At 32.7% G+C, this 25,431-nt stretch overlaps 2 protein-coding genes across 2 annotated transcripts in view; one reads left to right on the top strand and one right to left on the bottom strand.

Moving 5' to 3' along the window:
• LOC126769604 (fasciculation and elongation protein zeta-2) overlaps positions 1 to 7,724 on the top strand; it is a 38,906-nt gene extending 31,182 nt beyond the window's left edge. The window contains exons 5-7 of the mRNA XM_050488474.1: positions 1,479 to 1,732; positions 4,440 to 4,515; positions 5,092 to 7,724. Of these exons, the coding sequence (XP_050344431.1) occupies positions 1,479 to 1,732; positions 4,440 to 4,515; positions 5,092 to 5,174 (413 nt within the window). The 3' untranslated portion in view covers positions 5,175 to 7,724. The remainder of the gene's footprint in view (positions 1 to 1,478; positions 1,733 to 4,439; positions 4,516 to 5,091) is intronic.
• A 1,346-nt stretch (positions 7,725 to 9,070) lies between these two features.
• Positions 9,071 to 25,262, bottom strand: LOC126769730 (transmembrane protease serine 9-like; the record flags this gene model as incomplete). Its single annotated transcript, XM_050488647.1, has 17 exons — positions 9,071 to 9,175; positions 9,331 to 9,530; positions 9,672 to 9,767; positions 10,006 to 10,282; positions 11,049 to 11,233; positions 13,166 to 13,269; positions 17,805 to 17,905; positions 18,141 to 18,340; positions 18,438 to 18,533; positions 18,782 to 19,058; positions 19,766 to 19,950; positions 22,215 to 22,329; positions 23,187 to 23,243; positions 23,789 to 23,925; positions 24,046 to 24,144; positions 24,631 to 24,784; positions 25,092 to 25,262. Coding segments are annotated over 17 exons (2,559 nt in total), but the record flags the coding sequence as incomplete, so codon positions are not given.
• Positions 25,263 to 25,431: the final 169 nt, after the last annotated feature.

Here is a 25,431-nt window from a genome sequence, read left to right as displayed (position 1 = left end):
GCGAGATATTCTATTGTTTGAAAGACAATTGACATAATTGTTTAGTTTTAAAACAATATCAAACGCGTCTTAGTTCTAAAACAAAACGTCATTAAATAATAAATTAAAATTTCGTTTGATACACGTAAGCCATATTACGTAAAAAGTCGAATTGTAACTAATGTCTTTGATGATAAATCACTATTTTTACTATAATAATATCCTCCAGACCAATTTCGACCAGGACGACCAATCTTAACAAAGATTAGCAAACTGCAGGACATAATATAGTGCACAAATGTGTGCGCAAACACAGGTGCAATCTGTATTCCCTAGGTCTCATAATCCGATGGGACAGCAATCCGACACGATCGGAAAAAGTTCAGGCGCAGGACCAACGGCTTTACTTGCTTTCTGGCACGGGAGTATACACATTTCCAACTTCTAGACTCCGGGCTGCTACTGAAATTTTTATTTGCCTGACCTAGGATTTGAACCCAGGAACTCCGAATCTGCGACTTTACATGTAGCCACTAGACCAACGAGGCAGTATTTGACTATAATTTTGACTATATAATATTTATTACTAGTCGAAGAACTTATCTCCTTTTAAAGAGAAGGTTTAAAGTATTATCATTTAAGTACCTCTCTAATGACTAGCTTATACGGCTCCGGAGTTCCAGATTCGTACGCGCATAATTTAACTTTTTGTCTTAGTGAAGTCTTCGTCCGATTAGTTGAAAGTCCTATCGAAAAGTTAAAGAATTCTATCAAATTTTTAAAAAGGGTTCTACGCCCGATCTCTTTCCCGACGTGTAGGATAATTTTTCCGTGGAATTTTGAGGGAAATGGAGAGTGCACTTGTGTTTATGCACACACTTGTGCACTATAATCCTGTGATTATATAAACAAATTTATATAAACCTTAATCTTTTTATACTTTATTTCTTTCAATTTGAATAAAGTGACTCTAGATTTCATTGGTCGTATTTCATATTACATAACAACAAAGCAAGCACAATTTAAATATTTTTTTCGCATATTATTTATAAGTAAGAGTCAACGTGTTATAAAATCCATAAGTTTAATTTTGCTAGCACAGCGTTCAGGTCGTAACTCGACTCATTTGTTTTGCCACAAGCTTAAGGTGAAGTTTCTCGGAATATATTCGATAGGTAGGATATCTAGATAAATAAGGTGACGTTGATGTTTACGAATGTGTCGAGAGAGCGTTCACCTCGAAACTTTCAATTGATTCGCACATCTTTTGATCGTTGCTCTGAATATAGAATCGAAGTTTATGGATTTTATTTTCATTTCAAATATTTTATATGCTGCTAAATCTAGAATATAGATAGTTATTATGACGACATTCATTTTTGAAGATTTTATAGGTTAGATCGTTTCTGTGTTTCTATAAAAGTGAACACAGAAATAAAGTAGGTTTAAATATTTTAACTTTAATATAACTAAACGATAACATCCTAATCAAATTGCAGAGCTACGTCAATTATCGCTCGCTCAACTGAACGAAATATTCATGGAACTGGAAGTGCTGATCAGAGAGTTCTCGGAGACGCTGATAGCGGAGCTCGCGCTTAGAGACGAGCTCGAGTACGAGAAGGAGTTGAAGAACACCTTCATATCGCTGCTGCTGGCCGTGCAGAACAAGCGCCGCCAGCACCACGTCGAGAAGAAGAAGCGCCCCGGCCCGCCGCGCTCGCCCAACCTCAACGGACTCTCCGAGCCGAAGGTGAGCGCTCCCTTACACACGTTTACTAAGCGGAATCAATTACCTGTCACGTTTTACTTCAAACGAAGATAAACAATTTTTATTAGTCGTTGAAGAGGAATGAAAAATATTTTCGACTGATCCAGAAAATTATACATAATTTGAGTTCTAATACAAATAGCAAAAACATGTGATCCGTTCCGACCGCGCAATTAGTGAAGATAAATAAACAACTTTTGATGTTGAATTGACGCATTATCATTGGTCGAGATCTTGAATAATCTATGATATTCATTGTAGATTTGCGAAAAAATGGCGTTTCGGACGTCGGCGAAGTGGTTATCGCAACTTTTGAAGTAAAATTAAAATGAATATAAGTAGTAAAATGGAATATTAATCAAGAACGGTTAGGGTATAGCGAAGTTATTAAAAAATCGCTTGGAATATGTAAATGTAAGGTTTGTTTTTCTTTTCTCCTAATTCGAATAGATGAAGGTATAGATAAGTAAGAGCTAAATTTAAATATGGCTCCGTCACGTTCCAATACCTCCCGCTCTCCCACGTTTAGGGTTGCTACTCTTTTTGATCTGACTTCGTTAATTGCATTTGCAATAATATTATAAAATCAAAAACAAAAATAAAATAAAATTCGATGTGCTAAATCAATACGAATGCAGTTGAATACTACAAGGGCATATTTGTAAGCTGAATTGAGAATCATCAATTTAGTAAAATAATTGCATGTGTCTAATTTCATCGAAATTCTGCCACATGTGTATTCCATCAACCAGATCCAACTCAGAAAGAGAGAGGAGGCCTTAGCCCAGCAGTGGGACATTTACAGGCTGTTACTATACTTACTATAATAGACAGACAATAACAATGGATATACTTTTATTGTCTATGAATCTTGCAAGCAATATTTTATAAAAAATGTTAATTTTTTTTTTTGACAAAGATAGATTACTTATTGCGATTCACATATAAAAAATCCAGATATGATAATTATAATTTTTAAAATTATAAAAATATATATTAAATATTTCAGAATTATTACACAATTATTATTATAACAAAAGGCAATTACACAATATTAGATTTATAGACGTATTTTTGTTATTGTTATTATTGTTCTTAAGTCTTTGTTAATCTATACATTATTTACGTATAATAATAATAATAATATATTTATTTATTTTCTTCACAAAAAGCTTACAAAGTAAAATGTAACATTTACATAACAGCTAATTAATGTGAAGACTGGTACTTGCAATAGATAAACTGTTCTACAAGACACCAGGCCTCTACTCCCGTTTATATGAACAAAAAATAAAAATAAATGTATAAGCTGGGATGTAAGAAATAATACAAAATATAAAATAAAGTAAATAAGACGTCCATGCTTATGTTATCGTTGGTACGTGTGTGTGTGTATGTGTGTGTGTGTGTGTGTGTGTTTGTGTGTGTTTATGTGTGTTGCATTTAATTCAATTTTAAAGGTGTAAATAAACTGTTTACATTTGTGTCATTTAAATCCAAAAGGTACTTAAAGATGAATTGCTTTAATTGTCTGTTTGTGTATTTCCTAATGTTAAGCTTGGCATGCAATATGTTAAATATTCTAGGAGCTAGGTAATTATAGGATCTTTGGGCAAATCTTGTCCTAAAAAATGGAACAGGACATTTATTTAGTCTTTTATCATTAATCTGTGTTATTAAACCTTCACTGCTATGGAATCTGCGCGTTATTTGGTATATGAATAGCTTACGGACATTCAATACTTGAGTTGTATCATACAATAATGTGGTTGGGTGGCGAATTGGAAGTGCCAAAAGTACCTTTAATACTGCTCTCTGAGCTCTTTCTAGTCTGGTTAAATGCACTTGTGCAACACCTCCCCAAGCACATATGCAATAACTTAATAGTGATTCTCCCAGTGCTTTGTATGTTCTAATAAGTAAGGTAAAATTAGCTACTGTGCGTAGGTTTCTAAAGACAAAAATTAGTTTTCTTATACGACTACAGATAAGAGATATATGAGAATCCCATTTTAAATGTTCATCAATCATGATACCAAGATATTTGATGGTTTTAACGCGGCTTAAAGAGGGGCAGTTGCAATTAGTGTAATGTGTATTCAATGTGAATGAAGTGTTTGGGCTACCAAGTTCGTTTATAGAAAAACATATATATTTCGTTTTATTTATATTAAGGGATAATAATGAATTTTCTAGCCATGCAGTAACCTTGGATAAACCTTTTTCGGCAGTTCTTTTGACATCTTCCCAAGTTGATCCATGAAAGATTAGGACGGTGTCGTCAGCAAACATTATTAATTCGCCATTATTTAAGTTGATTTTATAAAGATCATTAATATACGTTAGAAATAGCGTTGGGCCCAAGGTACTGCCCTGAGGAATACCGTAATTACAGGACATAGAATCACTCGTTATTCCATTCACCCTAACAATCTGACTACGATTATTTAGATAATCTTTGAACAAATTTAGTGCCACTCCAAGAATACGTATGAATTCTCACTGAGTTAACTGACATAGACCTTACTCACAGATAACATTGAGACAGACTGTCCATAAGATCATAGACAATTTTTAGGACTTTTTATAATTTTGACATATTCCTAACCAGAGATATAAAAGCACACGATTTCAACTAACTTCTAATTCATTAGGTTATTATGTTGAACTATTTTGTTTGTTTTTTTAGTACTTGACAACAGTAATCCCGTTCCACATGGACAATGGACCTCCTGACAATCAATCTCTCCAAGTTCTTATAAAAAGTAAGTTTTTTTAAGCACATTATTTGTTTCAGTAAAAATATCTATGTCTTATAATTCTTCGTTGGTTAGTCACAGGTGCTAACATGGACTTAAATATTGTATTTAAAAAATAGAAAAAAAAAAATTGAAATATTATGTATAGCTTTGCGTGCTTTACGGAACGGTACTGTGAACACTTCTTCTTTGTCGCACTTCCAAAAAATGGAATTCCTTACCAGCTCACGTATTCCCCTCCTCTTACAACCCGGGTTCCTTCAAACGAGGCGTGAAGAGGCATCTTGCGGGCCGGCAAGGCGAAGGCGGCTAGTGCAGAACGTTTTTCCCGTCTGTACTGGCCGTCGTCGCGTTTGGACTCTACTACCACTTACCATCAGGTGGAGTAGAGTCATTTGCCCTCCCGGCGATATAAAAAAAAAAAAAAAAAAGAACACATTTCCAAACTCTAAGCTGCTACTGAGAAATTCTCGACAGAAAAACCAATAATTTTTAATACCTTAACCCAGAATACATTCACTAGAACATCGAGGTAAATAAAAAGTAGTGAGAGTATTAAAATAAAACTTTTTTTTTTTTCAGTTCTCAAAGCAATAAATGAAGACAGCCCCACTGTGCCGACGCTGCTAACAGACTACATACTCAAAGTACTGTGTCCGACATAAACACACACAGATTTAGCTAATACCATAAACAATAAAACACAACTACATTTACGCTTCTTCCTTTTTATTTTTTATTCTTTAAATGTTGTCATCTGGAATGACGGTTATGACGACATCACATAGCCATTTAAATATTATTTTAGAAGCGAAAATGCAGTTATGTTTTGGTTAAATTTCATTACAGATTTCTACATTTCGATGTCAGCACATACATATTTAATATTAAGTCATTGTTTCATATCAAAACAATATTAAAATTTAATCTGTGTATCGCATCAGCGATTAATATAAGCACTTTCAATATATTTAAAACAAAAAAAAAGATTTAAAAAAAAATAAGTCAGAGTACAGATAAAAAAAGCTCGCATTCGCAACTTTGTCTTTGCTCTCGATGTTGCCATGTGTATTATAGACTTGTATTAAAAAAAATGTCTTTATTTGTTCGTATTTTAAGTTATTATTGCCATAAAACTTATTCTCGTATTCAATATAATTTTGGCATATTTATGATTTATAATACTTTTTGCATAAATGAACTGTGATATCGTATTATGGTAGTTTGTTAATTATTGCTTCCTTTTAAGATTTACATATTCTGTGCTGTTTTCAATAAATGTTCATTACATTATTATATTTGTTTAAGATGTCGATTATTTTTAATGTTTTATGAAATAAAAACGGTGTAAATATGAAAAGAATAAACCGGAATTGTCGTCTCAACGTAAATAATAATTAGTGAAATTAGTTATTTTAAGAAGAGAGCTGGAGAAGCTTGTAAATAATAATCAGCTTTGCCTTCACGTAGATATTATTATATTTTAAAAGGGCTAAAATCTTAATGTTAACAATTAACAAGAAATAAAAATTGGTAAAAAACTTCAAATTTTTATTGTTCATCGATTTAAAAAAAAAATTATTGAAATAAATAATCTTAATTTAAGCAAAGCAAATTTTTGTTTTAAAAACATCGATATAATTTTTCCATTAGCATATAAAACGAAATAGTTGCGTAGAATGAATAATCATTGTAACAGTTAATTTGTCATTTACATTAATCTAACTAATTCCGAGCACTATGCAATATAAATGTAGTTTTAGGTTACAAAATTTTAATTAATAGGTTTAATCTCTAGTCTCAACGGTTCGTAGTCATAATTTTGTTAATTTAAAAAATACCTATATCGTTCTATAAATTAAGAAAATTCTACAAATTCTTTATACGATTATAAGAATTTAAAGATAATCTTACGAAAAGTCAACGTCTCATGTTACCTCTGGAAGTAATGTTAAGTAATTTTCGTAAGTTTATTTTTATATTCTATCATTTCGACAGCTCGACAAATATAAAATAAGAAATTAAATTATAATGCATGATAATATGTGTAAAGTTGTTGTTGTAATTTGAAAACGTTTTAAAAAGTTTTAAATAAATAATGAAACATTATGTTTTGTTAGCAATGTAACGCGGAGGCTTTTGTCGCACACTTTTAAATTTTCGTGTAGCAACACCAATTTGTTGTAATCTGTAATTGTGTAGTAATGAATGAGGAACTGATGGAAACGAATGTTTAAAGTTGGAAATTGATATTATATATAATATTTAAATAGTTGTGATATATCGTCATTATTTCGCCTTAAACAGTCTCACGATAAAGAGATAATAGTAAAGAATACATAGGGTTTGTGCCTACTCAAATTCCATAAATAACTGATAGCAAATTTGTAGAAATGTTGGTGGCAATCAAATTGTCAAATACCACGCAACGCAACGTAAAAAATATGCTATCATAAACTCATTTGAAAATGTATCTTCAATATCTCTGTCCTCTGAGCGCTCTACAAGTAATCAACCGAATAAAAAGTTTTTTTTTTTTAAATATTAATTTATAGTTAAACTTCTCACCTTACAAATATAAAAAAACGCTTACAACTGTCTCATTGGTCCCAAAGTTTGACATTTTGAAAAACCGCCAATAACAATATTGCATCTCTGACACTGATTCCTGTGTAACGGGGATCGGCTCTGGTGTGGGAAGCTGTGTGTGGGAAGAAGAATGTGTGTTGACACATTAGTCCCGTCACATGTCAAGTAACAAAGCGAACAAATGGCGAAAAAATAATTATCTTTGCCGTTCGCCGTTGAAACATTGAGACTTTGAAGTGATAGTACAAGGACTTTAAAACACGTTAACCAAACCAAAAGACAGTACTGACCAATCTCTTTGTCTGTTTAGTTATTTTTGTGTACTGTCTTGATATCGACGAAATTATAGGTCTTTGGCAAAACATTTTATTATGACAAATAAGTAATATGACATTTTTATTTTTTTGTTAGAGCTGTCACGCCAGTTTTAACCTGACTATGACTCAACGTCGTGGGACTGTGTGAGGAATATTGATTTATTTATATCAAAATAACTGAAAATATCGATGAAATATTTTTATTATCTATTGTTGATTAAAAATATTTTATAGATAGTAATTTTAAATAACTCAACTATCAGAATGGACGCGTGGTACCTGGTCAAAATAAAGGAGCTTGAAATAAAATGTTGTTTTTTTTCTCATGATCATATTCCTACTGTTAAATACTCTTTACTGTTTAAAAATGCAAAATGACTCTTTTTTTTATTTATTTAACTAATATCATATCACAATTCTTTAAAGAATAGGTACTACAGATAAATCAGCTTAGAAACGTTTTTGCATTTGTAGTATTGTACTACAATTAACTGAAACCCGAAATAAACCGATTTGCATGGATATTTCGTATAAGTGGCGTTAGAAGTGTAATTTTTATAGTCTTTTCTTAAGAATTAATATATTTCATTCTAATGTTAAAAATTTACTTCGTTTAAAAAAATGCTACAATTACATTATCTAAGGAAAATTTTAATCCCATAACTTTAGACGAATGGAGAAATATTTATGTACATATAATCGAAAAAAATAATAAAATTCAGGCTTTGAATACAATATCAGAACTTATTGAATTAATTCATGATAAATTATGTATAATATTAAGTATTTAGGTATTTATCTGCTGACGGTGCACTACAACAAACAGAAACACTCGTCGACTGTATTTTAATTATGTAATTTTTTTTAAATGAATGAATACGTTTATTATTTTTATATTGTTTGAAAAAAATAGTATATAATATTATAAAAAACTATATAATACGACGTATAAAACTTAGATCATCATCAGCTTCGCTATTTTGTACTAATTAACGATGGCCAAATCAACAAACCAAACTATATGAAAAAAAAAGCTATAGACAAAATATTATATAACTTAATGTCAATTTGCGATGACAGATGTTCATTTAAAGTAGGAAAATAGATAATTATTTCAGCTACACTTGTTAGTAATATAAAATTAAATTAAAGACGTAAATTATTAATTGTTTTAAGCTTATTTAGAGAGATCAAAAACGTCCTAAATTTTTTTGCAGTAATTTAATGGCGGGTTAAATTGTTTTTATTTATGTTATCTGTATTACACCTTGTTATTGACTGAAAGCATCTACTTTTTAAATTTGTATATAATATTTTGTTAAGTAATAATATTAACAGCTAAGTATAATGCTTCTTTGTTTTTTTCTATTTTGAATGACAGATATCATTGATAACTTGATACAAACTCCAAACTGATTATAAAAAAAAAACATTTATTTACAAATAAAATTGCAAAAAAAATAACTTACATAAGAGAATTAAACAAGTTTGTATTAGTTATATGTAAGGTACATAAATTACTAAATAGATACTTAATGTTAAGTACACGGTGACACATTCAATTCAACACTTCTTTTAAAAGCATCATAAATTATCAAATATTCCAATAAATAAAAAAACGATATTTTTATTTAGAATCCATTTTAGAATACTAGTTACATGTGCTGCATTATAAAATCGTAGAAGCTAGTGACTCTGGCGAAAGCAGATGGGTGACCGAGCTGGCAGCCAGCTTGAGCGACGAAAGAACTTATACCCACCTGAAAAAAAAATTAAGCAATTCACAAATAAAAATTATGCTTATTAAGAACATAACATTCGGTTCTACAGGGTGGACAAGCTATACAAATCGAGTTGTCTAACGGTACAGCCGACCCGACTTTACACTGATACGTGAAACTTGGCAAAATCTTACCAAGATGTTCTGTCCGTTGCGATTGACGACAAGAGGTCCACCAGAGTCGCCACCGCAGATGCCGATCCCGCCAAAACCGTCCGTGCAAAGGGTACTTTCTTGCACGAAATTCCAGCCGAATACGTTCCGGCACTGTTGCACCGAGATCACTCGCAGGTTAACGTGACTCACCACCGAATTCACGGATACACCTGTTTGAGCTGGATGACGAGATTGTTGTTACATTAACACAAACTTATTTCTGAGAAATCTTCAAAAAATTTGTCACTAAATTTCTTAAAAGGTTATACAAAGTCTAAAAAAAATTTCGAAATGATTTTTTATCGTGTAAAAAATATTACCATCATTTGTTTTGCCGTATCCAGCTGCAGTGGCCGTTTCTGCTACGAAACTGTCCCATAAATTGTTGTGAGGCAGAGCAATTGGTTGAATTGCAGCTAAAAAATATTTCCCATTAAAATAAAATACCTAGTGATGATAAAATTTATTCGTTTCGTTAGCTTGGTGTTCGTTGATTTTAAATAAATCAAAAATGCACATACACGTGACAGATATGATAGACGTGTTTTGAGTAAATAAAAACGGTTGGTAGTCCCGTTCGGTTCTCGTTTTCAGAAAATTTGTTAAACGTCAACGGAAAAAATATTAAAACATAAAATAAATTTTCAAACTTACATGAAAAGGAAACACGGTACGGCAAGTAGATAATAGCTACATCATTTCTTAAGAATTGAGCATTCCATTCGGGATGAATAACAACATTGGATGTTGGTATTCTTGTCCCTCCGCTGAATAAAAATTGAGACCCCAGTACCACGAGGAATTGTCGAACGAAAAGAGAGCCAGGAACGTCCCAACAGTGGGCGGCAGTCACTAGCCGGTCGGCGCTGATCAATGATGAGCCACAGGCGGACGTCCCCGGGTGATTGTAGAAGGTGACGAGCAGGCCAGCCTGTACGATTGTTAAGTATTGTTACATACAGTTGATTAAAGTATTCAAGAACTTTTATGATTTATTAAAATTTGATTGTTTCACGAGCTTAATTCGAGCTTAGTTCTACTTGTTAGATGAAAAATACGAATACATAACTTCATTTGTTTAGTTCAATATTGCCACACTCATTTCCAAAGTATTAGTATTTTGAGATGACCGAGGTGTTTAAAGGTATCTAAGGGGTATGGCTAAAAATGACGTGATACCTAAATAAGAGAAGCTAGTATTGGCTAATAACCTCTTGATAGATTAAAGCAGCTCTGTGTACGAGTAGATAATATATTTTACGCAATTGCTTGAAACAATTTTATCAAATGAAGAATTATTAAAAAAATATACTATATAAATGAGGACAAACAGTGGTTTGTATTATGTATGTAGTGACATACATAAAAAAGTCCCCAAAATCAACATGTATTATTGTACTCAAACTAAAATACTAAATTAAATTTTGAAATGCATACAAATATAATATATGTAAAATTTATTAATCAGTAAAACAAATCAGTTTAGCTCATTAATTTGATAACGGAAAAGATCTTATCCAAATAATGCTGATAACTGATAACGTTTAAATCGTTTAGCACGTGACGCTGTGATTGGATGAAAACAATGGACTTATAATTACATATCGTAATATTAGGATTTAAGCGACAAATATCTTTATACAAATATTAAATAATAACGAACATACCATTAAATATAAATGTCGACTAAAACTTACCAAATAAGGATGCGCGTTCGGAGGCGCTACAACACCACCAACAATCCTGTCTTCAGCATTGTTTTGGTTAGCTAAGATCTTGTCTTCGAGTTCCTTTATCCTAGTCGCCTCCGGGATACCGATATCGATGTGGTAGTTAGTAGACACCTCGACGGTGGCGGAAACTGCCGCTACTAAGCAAAATACTACCACCGCAAAACAACGCATTTTAACTTTGACAAACCAACAAATTGTTCAAATAATTGATTGGTTTTTATTGCATTTATATACCTCTTATCACTGGTATCTTATAAAAAATCAGTAATTTCTGATTTAATCCAGGATTATTATTTTTTTAATGATAAATGATGACAATAAGTATTATAATTACCTTTGTACACGTTTTGCGTTTTTGATTTAATTATATTTTTGTTTGAATACAAAAAATAATGAAAGCCGAGATGGTCCAGTGGTCAGGACGCGTGAATCTTAACCGATGATCGTGGGTTCAAACTCGGGCAAGCACCATTGAATTTTCATGTGTTTAATTTGTGTTTATAACTTATCTCATGCTTGACGGTGAAGGAAAACATCGTGAAGAAACCTGCATGTGTCTAATTTCACTGAAATTCTGCCACATGTTTATTCCACCAACCCGTATTGGAGCAGCGTGGTGGAACGTCAAAAAGGAGAGAAGGATAAACCCCAACAGTGGGACATTCAAAGGCTGTTACTGGACTGAACAACAAATAAATCTGTTCTTCCAGATTATTGTTATACGTATTATTACTATACTACTGCAAGTAAGTATCGTTCATTCGTGTCTATTAATATTAGTTACTTACATATGAAATTAGCGTTTTATCGTACTGACCGTACGTAAACGATAAAACCGTACTAAAACGATAAAACTTTGATCTGAAATATCTCCTCTTTGGTTAAGAATTCCAAATTCAAATTTATAAATTAATTTAGCTGGTACATTTGAGTTTTGAAAACAGTCATTCATTTGTTTTTTCCTCATTATTTTTTTTCTTTGGCGTCGCTTATTACCGCACAATGGAAAACATGAAATATCGGTGTATTTACGAGTACGAGTTCTACCGTGGCACCAGTGCTGCAGAAACAACTCGAAGGATTAATAATGTGTACGGGCGTTAGTGTCGCAAAAGAAAGCACGGTACGTTTTTGGTTTCAACGTTTTCGTTCTGGATATCTATTGTCAGCAACTGCAAACCATGAAGGGAGAACTAGCTGCTAAACAACCGAGATTAGTCAATCGCTCTAGGCCACTGCTAAAACGCCAATTTCATATGTAAGGACCTAATATTAATAGACACGAATGAACGATACTTACTTGCAGTAGTAATATTTTGATACACTTTTTGGTATTGAAAATGAAAAATGTTTATTATGCCAAAAACTTGTCGGCTATAACAAACGTTATTGGGATCTTTTTTTAAGTACAATAATACTTGCGCCAGACGGTACTGATATTATAGGTATAGCATTTCATTCAAATAATTAGCTTAAGACATGATTTTAAACTTACATAATATGACTAAGTAAATTATATAATGTAACTAAGTAACCTATATTTAATTTAACTTACTGTTTATTAATCGATTTTCCTCTATATATTGTGTGTGTGTGTGGGTGTGCGTGTGATTGTATGTAAATGAGTATTTACTTGTGTAAGTTTATATATATGTTTCTGTAATTGTGTCGTGTTAGTATTAAGCTTTTTTAAAATATCTAGAAACGCGTCAGTCTCTAATTTATTAAGTTTTTTAAGCAAATATGGCAATGATTTTTTTCATTCCAGGTTTTTAAAGGTTTTTCTTTTAAATTAAGTTGTATAAATAATGACCTATTAGTTATATGAGTAGCAAATTTAGTTTTTTTACAACTTGAAAAATAACTACGTAATTTCTTTTGTTGTATTCCCTAGCATTGATTTTAAGGTTTTTGTGTAACTTTTGTGTAACGTAAATTTAATAAAATAGAACAAGTCAAACATATGTTTTCCTTACTGTAAGAACCTCGCTAGACGATATACAGGGTGGACCAAAAGTCCGGTAACATTTGAATCGAGCGCTGCTTCCAATTGCGGGGGATAGGGGGGAGCGGGGCGTTACTAAGCGCGAGAGCGGCTAGTTGGAATTCAGTGCAATGGCGTCGTTCAGCGGAGCACAACGCGCGTTTTGCGTACGCGAGTACTATCGCAACAACGATTTTGCGACTGAAGCGCAACGAAAATTTTGTACACAGTACAACATACGAAATAAAAATCAAGCTCCATCAACTCGTGCAATTGAAAATTGGGTACAGAAGTTTGAGAAGACGGGTTCAACATTAAATCAACCACGATCCGGCCGACCTAAGACGTCGAGAGAGCCCGCAAACATAGAGCGCGTACGAGCATCTGTTAAAGAACAACCTGGCCTGTCTACTCGAAAGCGGTCTAGTGTTTTAAATGTGTCTAGGACATCTTTAAATCGTATTCTTCAAAAGGATTTACATTTAAACCCGTATAAAATTCAAATTGTACAACAATTAAGGCCAAATGACTACACTCAGAGACTGCAGTTTGCCAACGAAATGCTTGCGAGGTTTACGAGCTTCAATAACATCTTTTTTTCAGACGAGGCACATTTTCACATAAATGGGCATGTGAACAGGCAAAATTGCAGATACTGGAGTGATGCTAACCCGCAATTGAAGCACCAAAAGCCCTTACACTCGCCCAAAGTTACTGTATGGGCAGCTTTATCAGCCAGTGGAATTATCGGTCCGTATTTTTATGAGGATCAGAGAAGCCGTCCCGTTACCGTCAACACACAGCGATACATTGCCATGCTACAGAACTTTTTTGCTCCAGCATTACAGGACTACTCTGGTTTTAATCAACGGACATGGTTTCAACAAGATGGGGCCACATGTCACACCTCCAACGACTCAATAGCAGCGGTTCGTGAAATTTTTGGGCAAAAAGTCATATCCAAAAGAGGTGACATTAACTGGCCACCCCGCAGCCCGGATTTGTCACCAATGGACTTTTTCCTTTGGGGATACCTCAAAAGTAAAGTTTTTAATAACAACCCTCAGTCTATTGAAGAATTAAAAGAAAATATACGCGAGGAAATTCAGAACATTTCTCCAAACACTTGTCGGGCGGTGATGGAAAATTTCCGCTCTAGATTACAGGAGTGCCAAACTAAACAAGGGACACATTTGGACGACGTTATTTTTAAAAAATAAAACCCTGATTTTTGTACTTTTAGAATAAATAAACATATTTTCTCTCATATCTCTTTTGTATTTTTTATAACCATTCGAAATGTTACCGGACTTTTGGTCCACCCTGTATCAACAGTCGGGTACCTTAAGGACTCAAAGAACATGACTTCAAGTAATGCTCTTTGGGCTGTTTCCTCTCCTAAAATCTAGTTTTACAAGTTCCTCCCCAGTAATGGAATAGGATATAACCGACTGACCCATGGCAATATACGCTTTAAGTAGTATATCTTTGGTACCTACATGTCTTGCCAATTGACGAGCCGGTTGGCGTGGTTGGCAGATGCTTGCCTTTCACGCCGAAGGTTGTGAGTTCGATTTCCACCCAGGACAGACATTTGTCTGCATGAACATGTCTGTTTGTCCTGAGTCTGGGTGTAATTATCTATATAAGTATGTATTTAAAAAAGAAAAATAGCATGTGTAGTATATCAGTTGTCTGGTTTCCATAGTACAAGCTCTGTACGAGCTTAATTTGGGATTAGATGGCCGTGTGTGAAAAAAAATGTATCAGGATATTATTATTATTAATTCCAAAAACATAGTACTGATATTGTCCCAGCCCGGAGCACTGTTATCTTTAAGAGAACTAAGGGTACTATCATCTTCATCCACGTCTGTATCCAGAAACCAAAAGAATATGATTGCCCATATATGATTGAATATATGGGCTTCTTTATTCAGATTATTATATGTAGGCTTTATATCGAACAGTTACCAATCTGTTTGTTTATTTTTGTGCTTAGCGTTCATATCGACGAAATTGTGAGTAAATATCAAAATTTTAATATGACCAATGATGACGTAAATAAATAAATATAATGACTTTTTTTAATTAGAGCTGCCACACCAGTTTTACCTGACTATGACTCAACGTCGCGAGACTGACTGATTTAATTATTTATATCATAATAACTGAAAATATCGATGAAATATTTTTATTATCTATTGTTGATTCAAAATATTTTAAATAACTGAACTATCAGAATGGACGCGTGGTACCTGGTTAAAACAAATCATGATCATACTCCTACTGTTAAAATATACACTTTACTACTTAAAAAAGCAAAATGACTTTGTTGTTATTTTTTCCAACTAATATCATATCACAATTTTTGACAGAATATAGATAAGCCAAATAGCTTGGAGACATTTTTGTCTTTGTAATAATTTAATAAACACATGGACTAAAACAGGAATAAGCCGGTTTGCGCAAACGTGGATATATATTTATTTATGGATAAATTAATAAATTATATTATCAGTACATACAAAATTATAAATACATACTATATACAGCAAAAAACGAATAAAACGATAAGTCCTCAAGCATAACAAAAAAGAAAAAAGAAAAGCGAATGAATAATACAAGAAATGCTGAAATAAAAGAAATTATTGGTAATAAGGCATTTGAGACAAAATTTATAGGTTTATAAAAATTTATAGATTTGGCCTCCCGAATATTTAAAGAAAGATCGTTCCAGAGTTTAATAGCCTGAATTGTAAAAGAATTATTATAAAATGATGATTTATGTTCGGGCACCTTTAAAATCCATCTCTTCGCAGAACGAACTACTTCTCCAGGATTTCCTAAAAATAAAAATTTCCCCTTCAAGTAAGGGGGAGTATAAGGGTGAAACAACACGCAGTACAGAATAGACAGGATGTGCATATTCCGGCGAAGTCGAATAGGTAAACAGTTAAGACGAGAACGAAATTGTGAAATGTGGTCATATTTGCGTAATCCAAATATAAACCGAATAAATGTATTTTGAAGTCTCTCAAGCTTAGTTAATTGGTCTTCGGTTAAGTCAACAAAGCTTGCGTCAGCATAATCAAGGATAGGAAGGAGTAGAGTCTGTGCGAGCATAATTTTGGTAGGAATTGGAAGAAAATGTCGAAGACGACGCAAAGACCTCAGCGCAACAAACACCTTCCTGCTGATTTTATTTACATGGCGAGTCCAGCTAAGAGTATTATCAAGGAAAACTCCCAAGTTATTAACACAATCGCAATAAGGGATGACAATATTGTCAAACATTATTGATGGCAAGGAAGACCAGTCGACTTTTGATAATTGTTTCCGGCTGCCAATTATTATGGCTTGAGATTTGCTAGGGTTAGTGAGTTCTGAGAAGATTTACCAACTCCAACAGTCTCAAGAAATTTCCAAACTCTGTTAGAGTCGCCGTTCTCGACTGATGTATGAATATAGCGTCGTTGTGCATCCCTACATAATATATTGCAGCGATTCCTAGCTTTATGATACTTCCTTCGTTTTTCTTCAGAGTTATTTAATTTATATTTTGTTTTAGCAACGTTTTTCCTGTGTATACTATTTTTGATGTCTTTAGTTAGCCAGGGAGCAGGAAGGTGTTTCAACTTGACTGGGTGAATCGGAGCATGAACGTCATAAACTTGAGTGAGCAACGAACAAAAAACATCAACCTTATGTTCAATACAAGACGCCGACTCCACTGCTGACCAATCAATATTGCGGGCATCATCACATAGTTGTTCGCCATCCATTCCAGCAAAATTACGCCGCAGAAGTAACTTAGGTTTAACTTTGGGAGGGCGCAATTTATACAAAAGAAAAATTAAAAATAAATAATACTGTATTGCATATTATATGCCTGGAAATTTGTCACAGTTACTCCTTCCCCACGTAGACGATTAGAACTAACTTTGCGCAAATCCTATTCAAAATACATTTTTCGTCGACTGTATTTTAATTATGTAATTTTTTTTAAATGAATGAATACGTTTATTATTTTTATATTGTTTGAAAAAAATAGTATATAATATTATAAAAAACTATATAATATGACGTATAAATCTTAGATCATCATCAGCTTCGCTATTTTGTACTAATTAACGATGGCCAAATTAACAAACCAAACTATATGAAAAAAAAAAGCTATAGCCAATATATTATATAACTTATTGTCAATTTGCGATGACAGATGTTCATTTAAAGTAGGAAAATAGATAATTATTTCAGCTACATTTGTTAGTAATATAAAATTAAATAAAATACGTAAATAATTAATTGTTTTAAGCGTATTTCGAGAGATCATAAACGTGTTGTTTTCTTTTAAATAATGTAATTTAATGGACGGTTAAATTGTTTTTATTTATGTTACCTTGTTATTGACGTAAAGCATCTACTTTTTAAATTTGTATATAATATTTTGTTAAGCAATAATATTGACTGGTAAGTATGTAACAGTGCTTCTTTGTTTTTCTATTTTGAATGAAATTATTTGAAACTTGAAACAAACTTCAAACTAAATATTAAAAAAAAAAACTATTTACAAATAAAATTGCAAAAAATTAACTTATATAAGGGAATTAAACAAGTTTCTACAAGTTATCTTAATGTTATGTACACGGTGCCGCTTTTTTTAAAAGTATCATAAATCATCAAATTATCCAATACATACTTTTATTTATAATTCATTTTAGAATACTAATTACATGTACTGCATTATAAAATCGTAGAAGCTAGTGACTCTGGCGAAAGCAGATGGGTGACCGAGTTGGCAGCCAGCTCGAGGTACGAAAGAACTGACACCCACCTGAAAAAAAATTAAGCAATTAACTATGACGCAATCGGATCTACAGGGTCGACAGGCTATCACATATCTAGTTGTGTAAGTACACCCAACCTGACTTCACATTGGTATGTGATATCTGGTGGCCGAATTAGACTATCAATAATCCTTTTGTATTATTTTTGCATTGAAAAGTCATTATCCTTGTAGCGAGCAATATTTATTAATTAACACTAAGCCTTTAAAAGCAAAATCTTACCAAGATGTTCTGTCCGTTGCGATTGACGACAAGAGGTCCACCAGAGTCGCCACCGCAGATGCCGATCCCGCCAAAACCGTCCGTGCAAAGGGTACTTTCTTGCACGAAGTCCCAGCCGTATACGTTCCGGCACTGTTGCACCGAGATCACTCGCAGGTTAACGTGACTCACCACCGAATTTACGGATACACCTGCTTGAGCTGGAATACCAGATGGTTGTTAATGTAAATTTATTTCTAAAAATCTTCAAACAACTTTTTTGTAGAGTGAGTGTATCGTTTTAAGAAAAAGTATTACCATCATTTGTTTTGCCGTATCCAGCTGCAGTGGCCGTTTCTGCTACGAAACTGTCCCATAAATTGTTGTGAGGCAGAGCAATTGGTTGAATTGCAGCTGAAATAATATTTTCCATTAAAATAAAATAACTTGTGAGAACAAGATTTATTCATTTCATTAGCTTAGTGTTCGTTTATTTTAAATTTAATTAGTAAATAAATAGATTAAAATTTAATTATTTAATACACTTCACGACAGACGTGTTTTAAGAAAATAATAACAGTTGGTTCGGTAGACGTTCTCACAAAACTTCTTAAATGTCCACGAAAAAAATATTAAAATAAAAAATAATTGTTCAAACTTACATGAAAAGGAAACACGGTACGGTAAGAAGATAATAGCTACGTCATTTGTTAAAAAATCAGCATTCCATTCGGGGTGAATAACGACATTTGATGTTGGTATTCTTGTGCCTCCGCTGAATAAAAATTGAGAACCCAGTACCACGAGGAATTGTCGAACGAAAAGAGAGCCACGAACATCCCAACAGTGGGCGGCCGTCACCAGCCGGTCAGCGCTGATCAATGATGAGCCACAGGCAGAGGTTCCCGGGTGATTGAAGAAGGTGACCAGCAGGCCAGCCTGTACGATTGTTTAGTATTTTAAAAATAATAACAGATAATACTAAATGAATAAAGTATTCAAGAACTTATGATTTATTAAAAGTTTAATTGTTTTAGCTTAGTTCCACTTGTTAGAAAAATGTTCTATTAAATAGTTGCGTTGCGTTGTTTGTTACGTTTCAATTATGTTTTGTTACATATTTATGTTTTGTTTTTTAGGTTTCCAAATACATAGGTATCTGGCTCCTACTTTAACTTAAAACGGGCAAAACTTAATTAGTTTAGTTAAATAAAGACACACTCATTTCCACCGAGATATTTTAATTTTGTGGGGGTATGCCCCCCGGGGTAAGTAAGGACTAATATTGGCTGATATTATTTCCAAACAATATATAACAATACCGATTGTTTCTAAAATGGAGCCAAATATCAACCTTGAAGAAACTTAGATATCATTTGCCAAAAACAGTGTTCATTTCAATTTGTCATTATTTGATTGCGATAATAATTGACCGTGACACAGGACCGACCGACCGAAAGGCAGATAGAAAACGAAGATATGATGTAGACATATCTTGTATTTGATTTGATTTTTTTTTTGTAATTGTCTCGATGTTCTTGTTTGGAGTGCTGGAGATCTAAAGACCTAGGTTCAAATCTTGTAAATAATAAAGAACATATTATTACATAGAAATGTCGACTAAAAGTTACTGAATAAATACTTACCAAATAAGGATGTGCGTTCGGAGGCGCTACAACACCACCAACAATCCTGCCTTCAGCATTGTTTTGGTTAGCTAAGATCTTGTCTTCGAGTTCCTTTATCCTAGTCGCCTCCGGGATACCGATATCGATGTGGTAGTTAGTAGACACCTCAACAGTGGCGGAAACTGCCGCTACTAAGCAAAATACTACCACCGCAAAACAACGCATTTTAACATTGACAAACCAACAGTTCAAATAATAATTGGTTTTTAATACGTTTATATACCTCTTATCACTGGTATCTTATAAAAAATCAATAATTTCTGATTTAATCCAGGATTATTATTTTTTCAATGATAAATGATGACAATAAGTGTGATAAGTGCAGTTGTACACGTTTTGGGTTTTTTAATAAGTAATTATAATAACTTTTGCTTGAATAAAACAAATAAGTCTGTTCTTCCAGATGATTGTTATACGTATTATTACTATACTACTGCAAGTAAGTATCGTTCATTCGTGTCTATTAATATTTTGATACATTTTTTGTTATTGAAACTGAAAAAATGTTAATTATGCCAAAAACTTTATATATTACAAACGTTGTTGGGATGTTCTTTTACGTACGACAATAACAGTCGATTCCGCTCTTCCATAGCATTTTATACAAATAATTATTTCTCCCCAGACCGTTATGCAATAGGATATATCGGGCCGACCCATGGCAATATATGTTTAAGTAGTATATCTTTGGTAGCTACATGTCCAATTTGAAAATCCAGATAAGTCTTTTATGCAGCTAGATACAAGATCGATATGTGCATGCCACGACAGACTGTGGTCTATCGTGATGCTCAAGTATTTAGTGATAGCCACCTTGGATACGTTAGAATATGTGCAGTTGTTATTTAATGCAAGTATGTATTTAAATACAAGTATGTATTTTTATGTAAAAATTTAAATCTGGCTAGATTTTGTTATTGATGCTGAAACAAATATAACTTGTTCTCTGTATTTTTACGTACTTTATCCCTGGTCGTGTCCCAGAGAACTATCGCAGTAACATCTGTATACGAAAAAACCTGTACATTTTTTTTAATTTAAGCCAGCAGTGCATTAATATAAATTATAAACAAGGTTGGTCCTAACACGCCCTCTTCCCACAACAGTAATAATAGTATGCTGCTTTTCATACTTACTTAGGAACTGGTCTTAACTTTTTGGGTACTATTAGAAAGGTAGGTTAATAAGGATATGAGGAGTCATATAACGATAATGTTTTTCTATCTTTTGTGGATGGTAACAGAAACGGTATCAATGGCCTTTTTAAAGTCAAGGAAAACCGTAATACATTTTTGACCTTTGTCCAATTGATTGACAATTAACAAAGTCGGAAACGGCGGCTTCAGTAGACTTACATTGCTTAAATCCTTATATTTACTTACTTATATTGATTAAATTGTGATTTAGATAGAATAATATATTTATTAAAGTAATTTACTACTAATCGATTATTTATTAATTTTTCAATAATTTTAATATAGCAGGTAATACTGAGATCGGTTTGTAATTGTTGATATTATTTTTGATTCCATTTTAAAATACTAAAGTGATGATCGATTGTTTTAAGGGTACAGAAGACATACTATTACAAAAGCAGAGATTGGTCAGATGTGTTATAATTGTGACTAGCTTATGTATAGCCAATTTCAAAAACAAAGTATTGATATTGATTGATATCCACCGGAGCACTGCAGCTTTAACAGAACTAAGGGTACATACTATCCACGTCTGTGTACAGAAGACCAAGGATATAATTGAGATACAGTGGCTTCTTTATTAAGATTATTAAATGTGTAGGCTGGATATCTACAGTCAGACATCTACCAATGTTCACGAAAAAGTCAATAAATAATATAATTTATGAAGATATGAATACTTGAAAATATTATGAAATAAATTTAACGAGGAGCGATGTGATGTGACTCCATATTGAAATTTGGATTGAATGAAAATCGAGTGGCTCGAATGGTGTTATAGGATAATCAGCCAAGTACATTTGGTCAGAAAGTATATCGCGGTTATAAATATCTAGTAAATATATAATAAAAAATGTAATTATATATCATTGTAAGAAAAATCATGGGATATCTTATAACTAAAATGAAAAAAAAAACAGATTGCGTAGTACATATACAATTTATTGTAAAAAAATACAAATATTTATATTTAACTTACGTTAAACTTATATATCAGTTAATTAAAAGAAATATCATTTTTAAAAATGAAATAAACCTATAATTAACGACTTTGTTTACCTGTAAATGTTTTTAAGGTTTGAATAGTTAAAAAAGACGTGTCTTCTTCTTTCTAATGTCATACAATAATGACAGAAAGAGAACAATACGTTTTAACTATACACCCAATAAAATCATTTATGAGTAAGGCCGATTTTATCATTATAATTAAATAAGGATAATGCCCGTAATATTGCTTATCCAGTTCAAGCGATGCTGCACGCGAGTAAATACGGACGGCATATCGTTGTTGCATCCCTCCCCTGCGATGAATGATGCCACTCCGATCTATAAACAATGAATGAAAATGTTTATCATCGGATATTTACAAGGCGGAAAGCGTATATGCCATAAAATTACACACACTTCATACCTCTTTTGAACTCGAATTAAGTATTTTTATTTAAACAAAATAAAATATAAGTTTTTCAATTACAAGGCGTTAAAAAATATGAGTTAGAACATTACATAAAAAATAAATTGAATTACTTAAAGCGAATAAAGTATAAGGAATCAGCTCAGACCAATTCAAAAAAAATAGTAGAGGACGTACAACGTCCAATTTCATTAAAATTATGCCACATGTGTATTCTACCAATCCGCATTGGAGCAGCGTGGTGGAATAAGCTCCAAACCTTTTTAAAAAGGGAGAGGAGGCCTTAGCCTAACAGTGGGACATTAACAGGCAGTTTCTGTTACTGTATTATAATATATATATAAACTTTTTTTATTTCTTTCGGTTTAGAATTTGCCTGCAACGTTTTTTATATGTGTAACGCTATGTGTAACATATAAAATGTTTATTCAAGCGCGAGTTTTTTTTTAATGATGACACGATTACGGTCACAGCGGTCTACCATACTAAATTGATAATGGATTAACATTTTCTTTTGATAAACAAAATAAAATTAACAGGCTATAGCTGTTAATGATGATTACTAGTTTTACTCTAAATTTTTAAAAGTTATAATATATATTATTATAAAAATTTAGGTCAATTCTATGGTATGATAAAAAAACACTCAACATAGTGTAGGATTATATGGTATTTTTAAATTAATAATCATTTTATTATTAGTGTTAAACGCATTATCATCTTTATATGTACATTTTAAAGACAAATCTTAAATTTGGAGATAACTTACCAAAATTGTTTCTTCCGTTATATTCGAAAATATCGTCAATGGACCGCCGTTGTCGCCCTAAAATAACAATTATTTTTTTTAATCCACCGACCTATTTCAGTTAAAGTATAATTTCACTGAACACATCAAATAATATCGATATATGATACAATGTTTTTTTTTTACAATTTAACTTATAATATATAAAATTGAGCAGTTGACATATAATTGTAATATTAATATACCCTGGCTCTCTAACTTCAGTATTGTTGTTTTTATTAATACAATCTACACATATTAATAACAATGTTATGTATATCTTTCTCATCGTTCTAGTGGCACACACAAAAAAACGTATTTACTAAATCATTATAATTATTTAAATGTGCGGCCGTGAAAAAAAGTTATTTAAAAGGTCTAATCTGATTAACCTCAATCTTGATTATATTAACTTGCTGCTCAAGTAATTAATACTACTACTCGAATGGCTAAATACGTTTTAAATATCTTTACAGAGCGTGTTGTGTACATCACGCACCGATTAGACATTTACGCGATGGCTTGCCTTCCTCCGTACATTTGTCTCAATGCAGTCTAAAAGAATAAAACGATGAGAATCTCACCTTGCAAGTACCAGCAGTTGTACCGAATCCACAAATCACGTTGCTCGGCAAATTGTGGAAATATAATGTGTTGCAAAGAGTGTCTGTGATCACGGTCAATTGCTTCTCGCGGAGAGTTGGAGAAATGAATGTAATTCCTAATTTGAAAATAAATTTTCTGAATACAAATTTACAATTTTTATTTATTTTGTTTTAAAGATGATCCTACAAATGAATACAAGTTACTAATTTCAAATTATTAATCAGTTATTTCTCACCTTCTGAAGCAATTCCCCAGCCGGATGTGATTGCGCCGAGACCGGCAAAATTAGATGACACGGTGCTTAGGTAAGGCAAACGGACAACGCTTATTGTATCTGAAGAAAGTATTCTTTTTTTATGTAATCCTGTATTTATAGCGAAAATTAAAGGACCAAAGAAAATATTCGTAAATATCGTAAAGTTATTGTTATTCCCACGTCTTTCCGTTCAGCTTTAATGGGACTGTATTATCTTCTCGAGAAGAATACATGCCTTTACTTATTTTTTTTAATGGTTTTTAAATTTATATGATAATAAATGTGAGAACCCTAAGTTAACTTTTTGGAAATGTCACATATTTATTCACGCGCCTTGCAGAAATTTCCCAATATTTCGACGTTTTATTTCAATATTGTATGCTCTACGTGTATCAATCAATTGGAAAAATATAATGATTGTAAGTGCTGTCCTTGGTTTTTTCTTATCGACTCACGTACTCGCGTATTTGAAAAAACGAGTAGAAACACTACAAATTAAACGTCAAAACTAAATGTATTTTAATAGAATAGTATATTGTTTAATAGTATAGCAAAATAATGTACCAGAAGTTTGAATAATATTGGCTAGCTTCAATAGAGCGAGATCGTTCTCAAAAGTATTCTGGTCCCAGTCTGGATGGACGATGAATTCTTCTACGGTGATCAGTCGACGACCGTTCTCGTAACGATCGTACAACGAATGGGCTCCTAAAATAGCCTGCAAACACAAACTATTTTGTATTTAAACAAATTCTGTCTTTAAATAAAATTGTTGGTAAAATGAACTCATTATCATTATTGAATCATTTATTTGTAATCAAGCGCTTTACAGAAATTATTTTTAGGTACAGTAGTACTTTAGAACTCGCTTCATTACTCACCCGTGAAGTGTTGACAACCGATTTTGATATATTTTTTGACCACCACCACCACTTGCTATCATTTTCATTTTTATTCTAATTTTAAAATATCAACAGTCAAAATGAGTAACATACTGTGTATCGTATAAAATTTGGAAATCAAACCTGCCCATGCGTCACTTCCTCGTCGCCATGGAAGCAGCAATGCGCGGCTGTCATCACCCACTGCTGGTGAATCAGAGACCCACCGCAAAAACCTACCTCTCCGGTCGCCCCTACACGTAGATATAAAGCTACCTGACATAGAAATATACTTGATAATATATAATATGATTGTAATTTTAATTGAGTTTATAATATTAAACATTAACTGCCTCGTTGGTCTAGTGGGTTGATGTAAGGCCGCGGACCCGGAGGTACTGCGTTCAAGTCCCAGGTCAGGCTAATAAAAAAGTTATTGGGTTTTTCTGTCGAAAATTCTCAGTAGCAGCCCGGAGTCTGGAAG

This window comes from Nymphalis io, chromosome 7 (assembly GCF_905147045.1).
Source record: "Nymphalis io chromosome 7, ilAglIoxx1.1, whole genome shotgun sequence".
Lineage (NCBI taxonomy): Eukaryota > Metazoa > Arthropoda > Insecta > Lepidoptera > Nymphalidae > Nymphalis > Nymphalis io.
This window is presented reverse-complemented; position numbering and strand designations above follow the sequence as displayed.